Genomic DNA, 18125 nt, shown 5'->3' with positions numbered 1-18125 from the left:
TAATAATAATAATAATAATAATAATAATAATAATAATAATAATAATAATAATAATAATAATAATATTTATTTCTATTGAGGCTGCTATGCAAACTGTCAACTAAAAATGAATTTCATATCCCGCAAGAAAACAAATTTATGAATTTCCTTGAACAAATGTGAGAAACGAATCAGAACCGACAGAACACAATAATCATTCCTGATATTAACACATTTGCTAAATCTGTTTTGCATCGAAATCTACTGTGGTTTAGATAAACGAAGTTATTTTATACAACAATTCAGCTGCATGCATGAAACCTTAAGAACTCATAAACACCTAAATAAGAGAAATCTTTTACCCAACAGTGTTCATAAGTCTACCATTTTAGCCCACATATTGTCCCGATAGCTGAGTCGTGTTGCAAAAAATCAAACCATGCTCGTACAAAAAACAAAACAAAACAAAAGTTAAGGCATAGGTGTAAACGTTTCCGTTCTTGAACAACTATGAGAGGCATATGGCAAGTTACAACAGGCGTTCTCGCGTTTGGTGACGACCGCTAAACAATGCAGTCCGCCTTTAAAATAATTTTTAATTAAAATGACTCAATATGGAATAATATTGTACATGTATAGCTTATGCTGATTTTTTTTTTTTTTTTTGGGGGGGGGGGATCCGCACACTTCACCAACCCGGAAGAGCTCTGATCTCATACAGTAAGAAGGTTGGTTGGTTGTGTCTGTGGGCTGGAGACGAGGCAGATCGCCTGGTTTTTTTTTTCTTCCCTTCTGCCTTGTCTCTAAATGCCATCATCATTTCAATGTGCCTGTCATTTCTGCTTAGATCTTCAACAAAAAACACTTCCAAACTCAACACTGCAGGTTAGTGAATGCTTAACTTGTTTTGTTATATCCCTCTCTTTCTGCTATTACAAATAATACGAAATATGGTCCTTAAAGGTACAGCGTCCAATCGGTTCATTACAGATATGTGTGGAAATGTATTGATTTTGAATACAAAGAGTCAGGATTCATGTGTTCTATGTTAATTAGCAATGCCGTCTCTCTCTCTCTCTCTCTCTCTCTGTGTGTGTGTGTGTGTGTGTGTGTGTGTGTGTGTGTGTGTGTGTGTGTGTGTGTGTGTGTGTGTGTGTGTATAAACATATGTGTTGCATATTGTTTCTTCTGAAACTCACGATTCCAGTCATTTAAATACTCAAAATATGCTGATCTAAACATTCTGCAACATGCCGCACATTAAGACCTTGGGCATTTACATTAGCCACTTGACTCAAAAGACATCTTAAATTCGTTATTTAAAAAAAAAAAAAAAAACAACTCAACTGATATTAAGAATTAATAACCAAGAACTGCGTGCAGCATTCAACGGTCTTTACCGAATGACGCAGCACAGCATTATTTTAAACTTTTCACATCTTCCAAGGGAGCCTATCAAGGTGTACCCCGGATAGTACCCTCTTTCTGGGTGTAATTTCCTTACACACAGGTTCCCCTTGAAATTTCCTAACTCATCAGGGTTTTAATGATCCATTAACACAAGCGACTAGTTGATTCCTATAATGCGTGAAATTGATCAGATTAGACAGCCATAAAGGGACCTCGGGTTATTGAAACTGAACACTTCCCATTTAAAATATTTTGGAGTGGGTAATCTGTTTATCCGCTAAAGATAAGGATGTGAAATAAAGGACTTCGGAAAAGAGCTTCATGGAGTGAAGATTTTATTTGAATGCTGCGCACACAACTGAACCATTAGCACATTTCTTGTTCATCGGTGTCCTCTTTTATGATCGTATCGGAGCCTGGGACCGAAATTAAAATTAAAAGTATTACCTACCGGAGGGTTTAAAATGTAATTACATTTAAAACAATACAGCCTATTGCGAATAATGTTTTATTCAGAATTCATTTTCCCCATAGTGGACAACAATAACAATCCTTTTTTTTTTTTTTTTTTTTTTTTTTTAATTTCTACCAGCTAAACTTTAGTCTTCAGAATAATAAGAGTAAGCCCTTAATAATAGCAAAAAGCCTCCTGCTAATAAAACAGGGTCTGAATATACATTCGACTCGGGTTTAAGTCTTGTATTGTAGGGGAATAATATGTCAAGATACTTATACGTGAATACCGTAATACTAGAAGCGAAACAGTATTGTACACAAAAATGATAAACTTTATTAAATACTCCATATGGAATTTCAATTCCTTAAAATGACCCAAATAGATATATGGCAAATTTGCAATTGATGCAAAACTGGCTTTATGATGTCGTTTGGTGTATAAAAATGGCCTCTGTCGCATAAGAATCACTATCGCTCAGAACAAGTTGACAAAGGGTTTTATTTACATGGGGAATATAAAACGTGTTAAATGCAGCTTCATCACCAGTATAAAACGCATATGTTAAGACTGAAAATGATCACAGTCATTTGCAGCGGTAACCCTACAGTTAACTGATTCCGAGAAGTCCACATCATTTGATGAGATCGTATATGAATAAACAATCAAGTTACACAATCCTCGCCTCCGCTATACTTTCTTAGAATTCAGGTGCCTTGTGGGTATAAAATGTATTGTATTCATTATAAAAATGGACCATGTATATTACCTTTGCTACAGCACTGCTGTTGTATTACTAGTAGGTCCTAGTAATTGTATACTGCTAGTAATATAATATGTAAACCCAGAAAACAACTTTGGTTTAAAGTGTTACAGGCACATTTCTTTCAGGCAACTTGTCAGTCTGTTGTATTTTTTTTTAATGTTCTGCCCGTCTCGGTGTACGCACTAAACAAATTGGGAGATTAGATATTTTTCTCACAGCTTTCAATTTGTATAGGGAAGCCGCTGGCCCTATGGTCCACATAAAAAACCGTTTCTGAGGAAGTAGCCCGGACATCATTAGCAAACTATAGTCCGTCCATTCGGTTTTGATATTTAAAAAAAAAAAAAAAAACCGTATTGTATTAGAATTGTATTACCAATTCTATGTAGCATTTATCAAAACATTTTTGGTGTCAAAAGACTTCGTAACTGTAGTCATTCATTTTGACATAAAAAAAAAAAAAAATACAACTTAACAAATATATTTCACGGTAGAATCAATGTATCTTTGAGCTGGAGTTGTTACAAAGTGAAGGATTCTCAGCTCTGCCCTGGGCCGTGTCCTCTGAATAACCCTAAGATTTCTTTCTGCCTCAGGTTGTTTATACAGCTTTACCTGTACCATCAGAACAAAACTGTAAAATCAAAACCCATCAAAAGAAACCTAATCCAACCGCGGTCCCTTTAATTAAATGGTATTTAAGGGTAGTCAGTCTCATTTGCCCTGAACACTGCGAGCTTCACTGGCTTAGGTATCAGTCCTATATACTACTGAAACTAAAACTGAGAAATGTACTCAGAAATTTAAAAAATTTTTACTTAAATATTTGTTGCCACATTGTGAATAAAATACGTATTTCATAAACGTTTACATTTAAATAGTATTGTTTTAAAATTGTATGTGAATTAACTATACTCTAGATAATTACCAAGACATAATAAATTCAGTTGAAATGTAGGCCTTTCTGTTCAAGACAATAAATATACGCGGGTCGATTTTCTAGATCATAATCAGTTTAACACTTTGATTCAAATTATCTCGACAATCTGCAAAACTCATCCTTCCTCCGCGCGCAAGTGTAGTTCACGTTCATTTACGAATTTGGTAAATGTGTCACTTGCGGTGGATTGACCTTTTCGATGACAGTGCAGATGTAAATTGTCAAAGTGCATTTTTTTGGCATTTCATTTTACCCCTGTTTTATTTTGTGTGACAGTGGGAGGCATAAAAGGTGACAATTAACTATTTTTAAGGCGGACAGTTTTTTGACAGCGTTAATAGAGAGCGGCAGTCTGTCTTAAACCAACCATATACCAATAGAGTTCTAAAGCTATAGGTTACATTATTTTTGTTTGATTATATCTGTAACATGTTATGCATGGGAATCAAGTCGAGAGACACACACATGCAGGATTTTACATTTATCATCAGATGTTGCCTCGAAGCACCTATAATATACTTGCTGGATAATAGTCTTCAATACTTTTCAAGGGATAATTGCACGACTGCGCTGACAGCCTGACAAAGACAGCTGGGTTGTTCAATCGTCGCTCTATGTAGCCAGTACAACTATTTTCGTTCAAGTTTAGTCTCAGTTTTCCTTTTTCTGCGTGTTTTACTCAGCAGATATATAGAGCGTAGCACTTAACGATGTAGATTCTCTTGTCTTTTGGCACGGCTCCCTCTGGCATAAAATGTACCTTAATGAACAAATTACATTAGTCCTAAGGGTTTTTCTTTCTTTCTTTCTTTCTTTCTTTCTTTCTTTCTTTCTTTCTTTCTTTCTTTCTAAAGGTGCATCTGGTTTTCAGTGCGGCTGTAGCTATATGTCCACTTTTTTTTTTTTTTTGAACAATTCCTCTTGATCTATTGTACAAGGTCAATGCAGGTAACACTTCGCATAGGCTAATTAATAAGGTATAATGATAGAATGCTGGAAAGGCTGATAAGTGCCGCTGAGCATAAACAGGTTAGCCTACTGGTCCAATATATTACCAGTAACTACAACGCTATCAGTTCCATTTATCCGTAGATTGTTTCATTTATCAGTTGCGTTGTTTATTAATATTGTGAACTAATTACGTGATAATAAACGCACTTTAGTTTTTTTTTAATAATTATATCTCAGTTTCTATTTTTGTGTACCATCATAACACCGCCATTAGTCGTATTTGATATTAGTGCGCATAAACTGTACAGTAGATTAACTATAACTATAATAATACTGACAGTGCATAATATGAGAGAATCTTGACAAGCACTATGCTATCTCTTTAAACGTGCTTTGTACTATACCCTTCCCCCAATCGTGTTCTCTGAGTTTAATTTCCTGGCTGTTTACTCTAGTGATGACATCACGTCCAGTGGCGTCGGCGAGGCTGGCCATTTCAGTGCATTGCATAGCATCAAAAGAGCAGCCTCCTATTCCCCAATTACATACTGTCAATCCGGGAGCATGGGGCAGCCAAACTGGGAATTAGACACTAAATACCACCCCACAGGGCAGGCCCCCTATTACAGAGCAATCAAGTGGAATAATACCAGAATACAAGGCAATGCGCCTACCTGCCACCATTACACTGGCAAATAAAAAGAAAGGCAATGCACCGCACGAAATTGAAAGAAAAACACATCTTAACTACAATTAGTTATAGTCATAATCAGTTATAACATCACTGTGATGCACACAAATCTGTAATATAATAATAAATAGCTACTCTATAATAATATGACATGTTACATAGATGACATATAACTCCAGTTTAAAGTAGTAAGTATCTTAATAAAGGAGTAGTTCTTGTCAAACGTGCTTAAAAGGGGTCATGCATAATGTGACTGACCGCGAGGGGACGCACTGTCTCAATTTTCAAAAAAAAAAAAAAAGGTTCCGGTAGCTGCAGTCTGTCTCCGTTGACAATTACAATTCGGAGTTACCTTAGTTTCAGGATTGCAGACAATCATTGTGCATTTTAATGTAGCGCTGTGTCTCTTTTCTAGGGAACTGTTAAGACAATTTTAAATGGTTCAGCAGAATACAGTATTTTATTTCCACTGTTTGTGTTTGTGTTTGTGTGTTTGTGTGTGTGTGTGTGTGTGTGTTTTATTGTACTATACATTGACATTATATAGCCTATAAAATGCACTCATTACACGTCATAAAGGTACATGGAAGATACAACTAATTATAAATCAACATGTAAATGCGCTGTTAATGTAATGCACGCAACCATATCATATTCTTGTAGGCCTATATAGGGTATACAACAAGTTATTCAACGCTAAAACTCAACACTTGTTGTACAATAGCGTATATAACTTCCTTGACTATTTTTAAATTGTTAGATAACATGTCCTTTAGTGAACATATTTAAATAACAATCACTTTATGACATACAAATAAGAAATGATATACATTATTTATTTGTTTTATAGGTGCGTCCACTTACCTATTTTAAAACAATTCATACTTTAGCCGTCCTCCTGTAACCTTAAATTATAATAAAACAAAACAAACTAAAAAATGAAATAAAACAAATTTAAATCAACATAACTCAACTGATAGCATTGGCCTATTCCCCCCATGGATTAATATATGTGCTAGGTCTATTACAAGTAAATTGGAATAATTAATATGCATGGTTTGTTATTTAATTTAGCTTATGAGTTGAATATTTTAATGTTATTTAAAATATGATATGCTGCAAGGGTTAACATAGACCTACGCTGTTTTCATTTAACAAATCTGCGAGATGATAGTTTTTAAATAAGTCTATCAATAAATACATAATTTAACTTAGTAAACGTTGTCTACGTTACAACGACCGTGAAACAGCACAAAACAATACTTAGGCCAAATGCCAAGGCATGTTAATAATAATAATAATAATAATAATAATAATAATAATAATAATAATAATAATAATAATAATAATCAAACTGACATTTTGACAAGTTTTCTGTTGCAAAATATAACGGATTTAAAAAAATACTACTGTTGTTCTAATTATTTCCATTTTAATGAATGCCAGATCATGTCAGCTACATAACAGGTCTTTTTGAATAGAAGTTGGTAAACTCGTCGCTTTCTGTGGTCATCAGCTCCTGGCCCCCTTATTTAATTAGGCCGGTTAGTAAGCTCCTCCCTTCTGCTGATGACACTGGTAGACCCTCCTTAAGTTGTGTCGCGCCACAGCTGTCTGCGAGCATTGAGCCGCCTGGCGCCATCCTGAAAGAATGCCTTCACTGTAAAAAAAAAAAAAAAAAACAGAGAGAGAGAGAGAGAGAGAGAGAGAGAGAGAGAGAGAGAGAGAGAGAGAGAGAGAGAGATTGCTACACATAAACACACATATCTGATCAGAGTTTCAGCTTCACTTGCAGTCTGATTGTATTTACCAATCTCTTCCAAACACGGTTGGTGTTTTTGACATAGCAACTGGTCGTTGCAATTGCAAAGTTATTTCCCTCCCTGTTTTAGGCTAATAACAAAACTTGAACGTGCTAAGGAGAAGTGCAGCAGGTAAATTCGTTATTTTGCAATTTTATTTGTTGTTAAATGCTATTTATGTTTTCCAAAATTATTTCCCATACGTGATTTGCATCAAAGGTATTCATTGATTTGTTTAGTTTGTCTCGAAAACAATATGATCAAATACATCAATAAATAGGTGGTCAGGTGTAAAGTGCTTATCAAAATTTCTGTTTTATTTACAGCGATCGTAGACAGTCTACCTGTAAGAAGAAACCTGTGGATTTAACATTGCACATCGCCGGACTGAAACACTTTGCCTCGTTATCATTTTTTTTTTTTTTTTTTTGTGCATGAAAGTTTGGTATTAGAATGGAAGTTAGTGGGGATCAGCCTCGGTGGATGAGCCACCACCACTCCGCGGTACTAAACGGACAACACCCAGACTCTCATCACCACGGCCTGGGTCACTCATACATGGACCACTCGCAATATCCTCTTGCAGAAGATGTGGATGTACTTTTTAATATAGATGGACAAGGCAACCACGTCCCGTATTATGGAAACTCAGTAAGGGCCGTCCAGAGGTACCCTCCACCGCACGGTAAGTTTTGGGATAGTTTGGTTGTAGTAGTAGCATTGGGTTTTATTGGTGGTCGATTCATTTTTAAATATAACTTTTTGTTATTATTAAGTCTTATCCAACGTGCCATTACTGATAAAATTTGTACCTTACCGTTTTGTATTTATTTCAATGGGAATTATGCCATTAGGATTTGTCTTATTTTAAGCATTTCTGAAGTTTCCAGCTGTCGTTTATTATACCTAGTTTATGTATGTATTTATTTATGTATACCGTATTACAAATAATGTACAACACATTTACAATAAACATACGGAAGTACATAAGCATTTTTATTCAGGCAGGCAAAATAAATGTATAAAAAACTCTGTATTAAGAGACAGCGACATGTTCTGATTTTGTTGATATCAGCAGATTTTCTTCTGTGAGTTGTGAACATGCATTTTAACATTTTAAAAGATTATAAATTGCAGGCTTCGCTTGAATTATTGGCACCACGGATATAGGCTTTGAGATACGCAAAATTAATTGAGTCCTTTTAACTTTAAATTTTCATTTCTGCCACAGCTCAGTTCAAGTGTGGATGCAACACTAAAACTATGTTTGCTCGGAATTCAATTTCTTAAAAAATGCAATTGTTAAAAGACAAGAAACATATGTGAATGGGTTGTTGCTTTAATTTATTTACTATACTACTTCCTGGATGGGATAGTGATGCGTGATCTCTTTTCTAAAGCCCGTACGTCCTGTATAAACGTTACTTGCAGTTCTAGTCGAAGTGAAGTAGCTGTTGAAAATGCATTTAAAGTGAAAACAAAACCCGTTAGCTTATGGATGTAACTGTAGCCCAGAAGAAGCATTCATCGAGCTATCTGTTTATATTTAATATCGGTGTTATCTTTTATGTAACCTGGCATATTACAGTAATTATTACATTGTTATTCAGAGGGAACGTATAATTGAAATACGCATGCCGCCTAAAGATTTCAAACATGTATCTACATTTAAAGTATCCCTTTTAGAAACTCGGAGAAATGTTAGCAATAAAGATAAAAGAACGATCAGCGACCTTTTTTTTTATTTCCGCAGTTTAAACCGTTTTTTGTGTGTGTGTGTGTGTGTTTTTCACACACGCCTGTAACTTGCTCTCAGAATGGAAATGTAAATAGGAGATGCTACAAGTGTCTTCACATGTGTTGCTTCAATTGTGTTTTATTCACAATACTACAGTACTCTGTAGTAGAATTGTATTCATGCATAATATTATACTCCAGTAGGGTGTAGTCTGGAATATTGTGCAACTCATTTGGAAACCCCATAATTTCATTTGCCTTTGTAGTATTTTTGTATAGTTTGTGGAAAATGAATAAGTAAACCCTGGTATTTAGTTAAGTAACACAAATTCTTAAATAAAAAAAGAAACACAAGCAATATGTCACTAATATACCATTATTGAATTTGTTTGATTTTAGGAAGTCAGGTTTGTCGTCCACCACTCATCCATGGTTCCCTGTCCTGGCTCGATGGAAGCAAAGCCTTGGGGTCTCACCACAGCACTTCCCCCTGGAACCTGAGCCCCTTCCCCAAGACTTCGCTCCATCACAGTTCTCCAGGAGCGCTCTCAGTTTATCCATCAGCTTCATCAGCGGGCCATTCCAGTCCTCACCTCTTCACCTTTCCTCCGACACCCCCTAAAGACGTCTCCCCAGACCCAGCCATTTCTACACCAAGCTCAAGCAGTTCCGGTCGTCAGGAGGAAAAAGAGTGTATAAAGTACCAAGTATCCCTCGCCGATACGATGAAGTTGGAGTCAGCGCACTGCAGGAACAGCATGGCGTCAATAGGAGGGGGGGCATCATCAGCTCATCACCCTATCGCAACTTACCCATCCTATGTCCCCGAGTACGGCCCGGGCCTCTTCCCACCAAGTAGCCTGATAGGTGGGTCATCTTCTAGTTATGGTTCCAAAACAAGACCAAAAACAAGGTCCTGTTCAGGTAGGCGTCCGTTTTTTTCCCTTAAATTACAATAAATGTATCACCATACATTGCACAAAAAGCGTCCCCTGTAGCTGCATGCTTTAGCGAAATTATATATGTGATCTTGCAAGTCAACTATTATTATTTGGGAACTGGTTACACTAATTTGATTGGCAAACCAGGTACAAGCAAACACCTGTACGGTCAGTGATAATGCATGAATGTAGACAGAACACACTAGAAATAAAACGCTGATTCATGTAGCCCCATGGTTAATTAAAATGGAAATCTTATAGTTATACAAAAGCATGCAGATAAAATACAAATGTCTGTCGCCATTTACTGAAGTCGAAATTTCTAATTGTAGCAAAACAGACGGTATTTTATTGGAAAGGATGTATTACCTGCTAGACAGGACAATTTATTCAACATTTGCTGCAGTATACATCTGGGTTATGAAAAATAGACTATTTCTCCAACGTGATGCTATGATTATAGATCTATTGGCTACAGCAGCATAATAGCTGTCAACAGAAATCGATTTCAATACTAGGATTTCTTCCAACAAACAGCCTTCAAATAAAGTTTACGTATTCGGTATTTACACCCAGGACAAAATGCAAATAAGTAAAGCTAAATATAACCGTTTTGTTTAATTTCCTTGTTCTTTGACAGGCCCTTAGCTATATTACTTAGCCCCTGGTCTCCAAATAATCAAAACATAGCTAAAAATTACAACATTTAAATTACAAAAAAGAATAAAAATAAAAGGCTAATGTTTATTCTATTACAAGGCATCTTCTGAATAGGCAGAGATATGAAAAAGGATTTCGTGAACGTTGTAAACACTGTGCCTAAATGAGATCAGTTTTCAGGGTTTTTCCAGTGTGACATTACTGTGACTGTCTGAGCAAGGCTGTCTCTTTTTAGTTTATATGTTTTAGCTAATCCAATTATTTTCAGACTGCTGCACGCGACAGTTGCATTGTTTATCCAGCGCCAGAAACTTTGATAGAGTCTGGCCGGATGCAGTTGTACTGAAAGAGGGAATAACCTGAACCTAATGTGCACAAAAAGCAGTGCGGTAAAGCAGAAAAAAAAAAAAATCGAGTTAATCCTTAATATGGACCAAATTTAAATAGGCTGAAATATGCATAATCTTAAAAATTGAAACAAATAAACCAAATTTCATCAATTTAGATTCAATTCGATTAGATCACTACAAAACTGCAATCCTTTATTGTTCAGGGTTAAAAGTAATGGTAATTATTCTAAAATTACATAATCAGGCCCGCTGTGTTCCTATTCACAGACACTTAAATGAAAGATGAAAATATAGGTACAAAATCGAATGGCGTTTTCATTGGGTTTCAGTAGTTTTCTGAAAAACAGGGCGCAGCTATACCATGATGTGTGCACTAGATCTAGATTTCGCTAAACTATCTAGCAAATGTTTGTTGAGCACCTGTAATAACTAAATAGGTCACTTCAAGAGCTGTTACAGTGTAGATCTGTGTTAAATGGTGTGCTCAGAAGACAGGTATGTGGTTAGCGAACCAAAACCCGGAAAACATTTTACGCAACACAAAACCTGCAGCAGACCTAGTATTCTTTTTGTCTTGTAATATAGTAACACAAAATAACAAAAATTAAAACGAATACATCTTAGGACCGCCAGTTTTTTAAAGTTCACTGCAGTTTTGTTTCATGTTATCTTAACAGTGAGACTCAAACGACCTTAAAAAAAAAAAAAAAAAAAAAAAAAAAAAAAACGGTTTAAGTTTGTGGTTAAGGTGGGGATGCATGCCCTTAGCGTATGGTCTCTATTGCACAAATATTGTTATTAGTTCAAAAGGCAACCTGAATCAGTTGTTTCACTTTCAGTGGTTAGTGTAGGTCAGAGATAGCCCTAAACCAAAATAATATCCCGATTAATTAACACATCAGTGAGACACTTATTACAGCGATATTTTTAGCTCTATATATGGCCGATTGATTTGTCAGTGATGCGTGTTAATAATAATAATAATAATAATAATAATAATAATAATAATAATAATAATAATAATAATAATAATAATAATAATAATAAAACCTCGTATTTGAATAATAGATCGTTTTAAATAAAGTGTATGTGTTTTAATAGTTCTGGATTTAGAGTTATTTGAATGAATAACTTATTATACAAATATGGTGACAAAATACGTTTATATCACATTGGGAGTATACTACATGGGTTATATTTTTCTTATCAGAAATTTTTGTATACCCATTTTTTTTCATGATTCCAGAATACCAATTTAGAAATTGAAATAAATGAAGCAATACAAAGTAATCATCTAATGAAAATATGTAAAAGTACTTGTTAGTGCAAATAGAATTCTGAGGATTGCTTCAAATCGGTTGCTTATATGCCTGACAATGTCTAAGAATCTGTACAGGATCTCCCATTGCAATAATGCCCATTTTCTTTCATAAGCCATGTCTGGCAAATATTCATATTGCAAAGTTGCACTGTAACTAATACAGGTTTGGATAGTCTGATATGCTTTAACTTGTTCCTATATTACTGTAAAAAAAAAAAAAAAAAAAGTTAAAATGAATACAGTAATGGGAACTACTAATACACTGAGTAAGGTTAAAACAAGTTGTGGTAAAAGACAGCACAGTGTGTGTTAAATTCAACAATGTTGTCTTCCAACAGGAATTTAACAGAATTTGTGTGTATTCCTTTTATGGGCATTGGTATAAAAGTTGTTTTTCCATTTGTTGTAATTTTGTTTTTGCATTGTTATAGTCATTTTTGTGTTTCAGACAGCGAAATACCACCATATATACGTCCTATAGATTGTCTTTTGCCTGACACATATGCTCACTCTCTCTCTTTCTCTTATATTTATATATATATATATATATACACATACATACATACATATACATATACATACATATATAATGTATATTATCTTTGATTTCAGAAGGTAGAGAGTGTGTAAACTGTGGAGCAACGTCAACCCCTCTGTGGAGGAGAGATGGCACTGGTCACTATTTGTGTAACGCCTGCGGACTCTATCACAAAATGAATGGGCAGAACCGACCCCTCATCAAACCCAAGAGAAGGCTGGTATGTTTAGACAATATTGATCAAACACAATTTCTTTCTCTTTCTCTACCCAGGGAGAAGTGTCTGCAGGAAATTCGCACGACAACTAAAGGTCTCGTTTCTTCTAGCTATAGTTCTGTAGTTGTTTTGAACATATATGTTGATAGTGTAAAACACTCTTTCACATTTATTTTAAAATCTAAAAGCCATTCCAGAATGCAAACTCCATCTATTATTATTATTATTATTATTATTATTATTATTATTATTATTATTATTTCACTCCAGCGGTTGTTGTTTTGTTTTCTTTCTGATATATTTGGAAGTGTATTGACAATGCAGTCCATCCTTAATGCAGTGTAGAAAAAATGCTACTGAAAGCTGTGAATAGTATTAATGACAACATTTCTGTTTCTAAGAGCCAGTCTGGTTTAATACCATTCTCAATACAACAATGAAGCACAACATGATTGAGAATTGAGTAACTTCCATAAATTCATGATTTTATTATTATTATTATTATTATTATTATTATTATTATTATTATTATTAGTAGTGATAGCTGCAGTCGTAGTTTTACAGTTCATTACTTATATTAATATTAAACTGAAGTAAAGGTTTTGTTTTGACTATTATGCATATATAGTGTAAAGCAACAGTTCCCTTCAGTGCATATTATCAGTGTTTTGTTTAAAACAAGATTATTTAGGCATTTGTAAATAAACCATTGCATTAGAATAAAGAATTGCACAATATCTAGAATCGTGTGGTAGATGTGTTTGTATTGTAGTCTAGTTAGAAAATCTGTTTTGTTTTCATGATACACAAATTATACCGCGATAGTCAAATTCCTTAAAAAGCTGATATTAATGAGCCAGCCATAATGGAATTCCCATCTTTCATAGCCTCGTTAAGAAGGAAAATCCTTCTAGGCAGGGAAACTGGTATTTTGGCAGCATGCATCCCCTTTCTTCCATTTTTCTCAAATGGGAAAAACTGACTTCCTAGGAAAAAGCTGCCGGATATCTGAGCAGCAAAGATAACTCCTTTTAACAACATCCCGGCTTCCCAAGCCCAAGCATTAAGATGATTAAACAAATCAGAACAAGATGCAACGAGGGCACAGTCAGAACCGGAGGGTGTTCTCTAACAAAACGAACATAATCAGCATTCAATTCTTTTGTAAATGGATGAAGAGCAAAAGTCGTGTCGTTCCCCCATTCCACCCCCCTCCCCCCTCCCCCGTTGAGCAAAAGTTTTACACAACGTTCATGGAATTTCAATCTTAATTTTGTAGTCATTATTGTTTTCAAATAGCAGGATTTTTGAATGACTAGTAATGTGTGTGTGTTTTTTTTAAAGGTCTTCTATTATCACAGATCAATGTAGTTGCGTAGCTGTAATACTGACCCAGTTTGAGGTTGTTTGTTTTTTTTTTCTGGTGAAAGATCGGATGGCAATGTGGCTCAATTTGTAATGCCTCCATGCATGCCTTATGTTATATTTTTAACCTAACAATTTAGTAACTTACTTGTCTATGCAAGTCTCTGAATATGCATTGCAATTCAGTTTAGTTTAGTTTTGTTTATTGTTTGTTTTTTAATGTCTGTATATGGTTTAAGCATAACCCTAAATGACTTGGTTATTGCACGTCCACAAAGTTATAACAAACATATATAATTTTTTAATAGGGTTTCTAAACGAATCTCTGATATTATTCAGCATAAAAGCACCTTAATTCATGTGGACATATTTTACTTGCGGTATAATTCATAACATTCTAAATGCAGTATAATAGTGGGCTAAATAAATAAAAAGATACATGTTCTAGACAGCTTTTCCTTTGATGTCTTATTTTTCCACCTTCACATTTCTGATCGCAGGTACACATGATGTCAGAAGCATTTCAACATCATGATCGTTTCATTTACTTAACATTATTTTCTACATTATTTAAGATATTGTAATATTCCATAAATAATAACCATTGTTTTCTATGGACACATCTGTATATTCTTTGTAAATGTTATCATCGTATTTAAACAACTATATATGTCTATATTTATATTGTTCTTCATTTTTAAAGCATACTTTGACATTGTTTTTTGTTGATTTTTGCAGTCTGCAGCCAGAAGGGCCGGGACGTCTTGTGCAAACTGTCAGACCAGCACCACTACACTGTGGAGGAGAAATGCCAATGGAGATCCAGTCTGTAATGCATGTGGGCTTTACTTCAAATTGCACAATGTAAGAGATTCAGCTACCTTTACATTACCATAGTAAGACATTTACTAACTTAACTAACCACTAAATATGAATGTGTTGACATTGTTTTGCAAATAGGCACTGCGCTAAATATATATATATATATATAAAAAAAAATGTTTTGGAAGTTTTTTTGAGGCTACTTTTTTATAAAAATATACCTTAACAAATCTAGAATAGGGACAGCCGTGTGCTCCAAATTATTATTTAATAGTTTGGTTTTGTCAGACACCTAGTGTTTTAATTTAAAAAAAAAAAAAGAAATACAGCAAAGAAAGGTACTTTCCCTTTGCTGGATTACGACATTAATTATGCATTTATATATATATATATATATATATATATATATATATATATATATATATATATATATTCTTCACACGCTCCTTTCATTTTGGGTTAATTTGCATCCATATTTTCTTTGAGCATTTAATAGCATGTGCATTTCCATAAACAATGTCCATGGCTGCAAAATAGGAGCCCTTTCTTCTGACCTTAAAGGCATGTTCAAAAAAAGCTGGAAGAATATTTTTGCACAATAACCCATTCTGCTGCAAAGGCAGTGGTATGATTTGCAGTTGTATATGTAGATCAATCTGCGGGTGGCCAGCACAGTATCTAGATATTCCGACCCCTGCTTTGTTGAGGCAGGCATTGCTGTAATGGATTTTTTCCAGCAGTGGGTTGGTCTTCTTTAGTATGACAGCCATGATCCTCTGCAGCCCATACTTAACAGATCCTTTAAAAGTATCGGAAAGGTTTGTTCCACGCTTCCTCGCCCATAGCTCTGTAAAGACATATCCAGTGACATAATCTTTCCAAACTTCCACCAGACCAATTGCAGGAGAGACGTGGGCAAGGAAATCCTCTAACTGTGGCTGCCTTGTCCTGTGCCTATGTTATTGAGGCCTCTTTTGGCAATGTCAGACTACAATAATTAGCCCAACATGAGGGAGCTGCATCTAAATCCAGCTTGGTTTGGATGTGTCCTGACATAGAGGATAGGGGTCCTTCATAATAGAGCAGTTAGATGTATTCTATAATGGACCTCTATTATACATCTTTGTGCACTGTGTAAACTTTGTAAAATTGTAAACTGGCTCTTGGTACCTGTAAAAAAAATGTATTAGTCCTTATTAAAATGACTTAGAAAGTAACTTAAACATGGCTTGTACTAACATGGTTTCGTACACTTAGGAACAGCCATTCTGTTTTGCTCTTGATGTGGCTCAGGTGCAGCAGTTTCTAAACTAGTCTATGTGAGCTTCAACAGGCCTTATTTACTGTTTATGTTATAACATATTGAGAATGTTACTGGATTAACATGCTAAACTGAAGCATGGTCTGGGGTGAGAAGATAAATACATGAATAAATAAGTACATAATTAATACAAAACCAACTACGACTACTACTACTAGTAATAGCACATGTCCTTTTTATATTACAGATCAATAGACCACTGACCATGAAAAAAGAAGGCATCCAAACCAGAAACCGAAAGATGTCCAGCAAATCAAAGAAGAGCAAAAAGTCCCACGACAGTATGGATGACTACTCCAAGGGTTTTATGGACAAGAGCTCGTTCAGCCCTGCTGCTCTCTCCAGACACATGTCCTCCATTGGTCACATTCCTCCTTTCACTCACTCCAGTCACATGTTGACGACACCAACGCCAATGCACCCAACATCAGGCTTGTCATTCGCGCCTCATCATCCCTCCAGTATGGTCTCAGCCATGGGTTAGACTGATTGCAAAAAAAAAAAAAAAAAAAGTCAAGCCTTCTTTGTATGTATATTTTTCAAACACAAAATCCCAAGACTCAAAATATCCTGCCCCCTGAAGGCTTCCATTCCTCAGAAACAGTTGTCACTGTTTATGGAGTTCAATGTGGTGTATATGTATTCTCAACCACTGGATCTGGATTCCATTTGTGTATAAGCCATTTTTTAACTTTTTCCTGACTTCTCACCCTGTCTAATTGAGGCCTCCTGTACTGTGAAAAAAAGGAAATTAACTTTGAATATATTTGTACAAATTGTATGAAATATAGTACATTTAATAAAGACTTTTTAAAGGCCTCTGGCCAGCTAAAAGGAAGGGTACGAGTGACTAGTGGGGAAAAGGAACAGTAAGAGCAAAAATGGACAAATATAAGGCTGCCTTCACCTCCCTGCTCACAACAGTAATGGACAAAAACTGCCAGTTCTGCTCATTCACTGGCGGAAGTTGTTTGATGCATTAAATTTGTAGACAGATCAATCATGCAGGCTACGGGCCTCCACATAGGAAATACTATCAGTTCCAGGCAATCAGTGTTAACACACAGATATTGTCAACAAGGATTCTCTGAAAGACATTTTCCTGGCCTGTATGCATTGTGAACAAGTTCCTGTATTTGTTATTTGTATGTATAATTGAGATTTACCAAAAATATGAAAGAAACAAAGATGTATAACTATTTCTTCTTGTAATGCAGACTGAATGGTTGTATAAATTTATTAATTGCTAGTGTAAAAAGACTGCTACTTTTTTGTTTTTGTTTCGTAATATTTTTTTCTTTCTTTGAAAATAAACTAGTTTAACTCTGTTGACCTGAAGCTGGTTTGCTCGAAAGAACCTTTTTATTGTTGTTAGATGTTCATTACATGGTTTTACTCCCATTTCAGTATAGATTCTCAGGTCACCACAACATTTCTCTTGGTACAGGAAACCTAAAAATAAATATTAGCACTCTAGGCCTCAAATCCTAAAGTCTGCAGAAGTGTTTGAATAGCGTTTACTTTTGAAAATTGAAAACACTGAATTATGCTGCAGGTTGGTTGTGAAGTGTCATACGTTATTTTTGAGAGGTGGTTGGGGGGGGGTATATTTATATATACACCTATTTATAAAATAATTCCCAGAGAATCTTACAGTATCAAACATTGGAAAGAAAGAATCCCATTTCACTGAAGACCAACTCTCCTGCATGCAAATTATAGCCATGGAATTTATACATGCTTTGAACATGAAGAATGTGCAAAACTCTACATCAGTAATCTGACGCTATAAACAGCATACTGGAGATCCTATGGGGAATCTGTGTAGAAATATTGAGGAAGAGCTAAACATCAAAAATA

General features: G+C 35.1%; 1 protein-coding gene across 6 annotated transcripts; it reads left to right on the top strand.

Annotated features, from left to right (window-relative positions):
• The first annotated feature begins 715 nt into the window (after window positions 1–715).
• On the top strand, window positions 716–17603 carry LOC121319853 (transcription factor GATA-3-like). Of its 6 annotated transcripts, none has more exons than XM_041257743.1 (6): window positions 716–864; window positions 7320–7678; window positions 9130–9597; window positions 12814–12851; window positions 14861–14986; window positions 16453–17603. In XM_041257743.1, exons 2-6 carry the CDS (start codon window positions 7447–7449, stop codon window positions 16747–16749), a joined length of 1161 nt encoding a protein of 386 aa, XP_041113677.1. In that variant the 5' UTR covers window positions 716–864; window positions 7320–7446; the 3' UTR covers window positions 16750–17603. The 6 variants fall into 6 exon arrangements, with proteins under 6 accessions (XP_041113677.1, XP_041113675.1, XP_041113672.1 ...); XM_041257741.1 differs by having other exon boundaries at window positions 9130–9654; XM_041257738.1 differs by lacking the exon at window positions 12814–12851 and adding an exon at window positions 12618–12760 and having other exon boundaries at window positions 9130–9654.
• The last annotated feature ends 522 nt before the right edge of the window (window positions 17604–18125 follow it).

The sequence above is a fragment of the Polyodon spathula genome, chromosome 8 (assembly GCF_017654505.1).
Source record: "Polyodon spathula isolate WHYD16114869_AA chromosome 8, ASM1765450v1, whole genome shotgun sequence".
In the NCBI taxonomy this organism is placed as follows: domain Eukaryota; kingdom Metazoa; phylum Chordata; class Actinopteri; order Acipenseriformes; family Polyodontidae; genus Polyodon; species Polyodon spathula.
This window is presented reverse-complemented; position numbering and strand designations above follow the sequence as displayed.

Coding starts and splice junctions, on each gene's coding strand:
- LOC121319853 (XM_041257737.1), top strand. CDS start 7,447: ATGGAAGTTAGTGGGGATCAGCCTCGGTGGATGAGCCACCACCACTCC. Junction 12,761..14,860: donor TCAAACCCAAGAGAAGGCTG/GTATGTTTAGAC, acceptor TGATTTTTGCAG/TCTGCAGCCAGAAGGGCCGG. Junction 14,987..16,452: donor TTTACTTCAAATTGCACAAT/GTAAGAGATTCA, acceptor TTTATATTACAG/ATCAATAGACCACTGACCAT.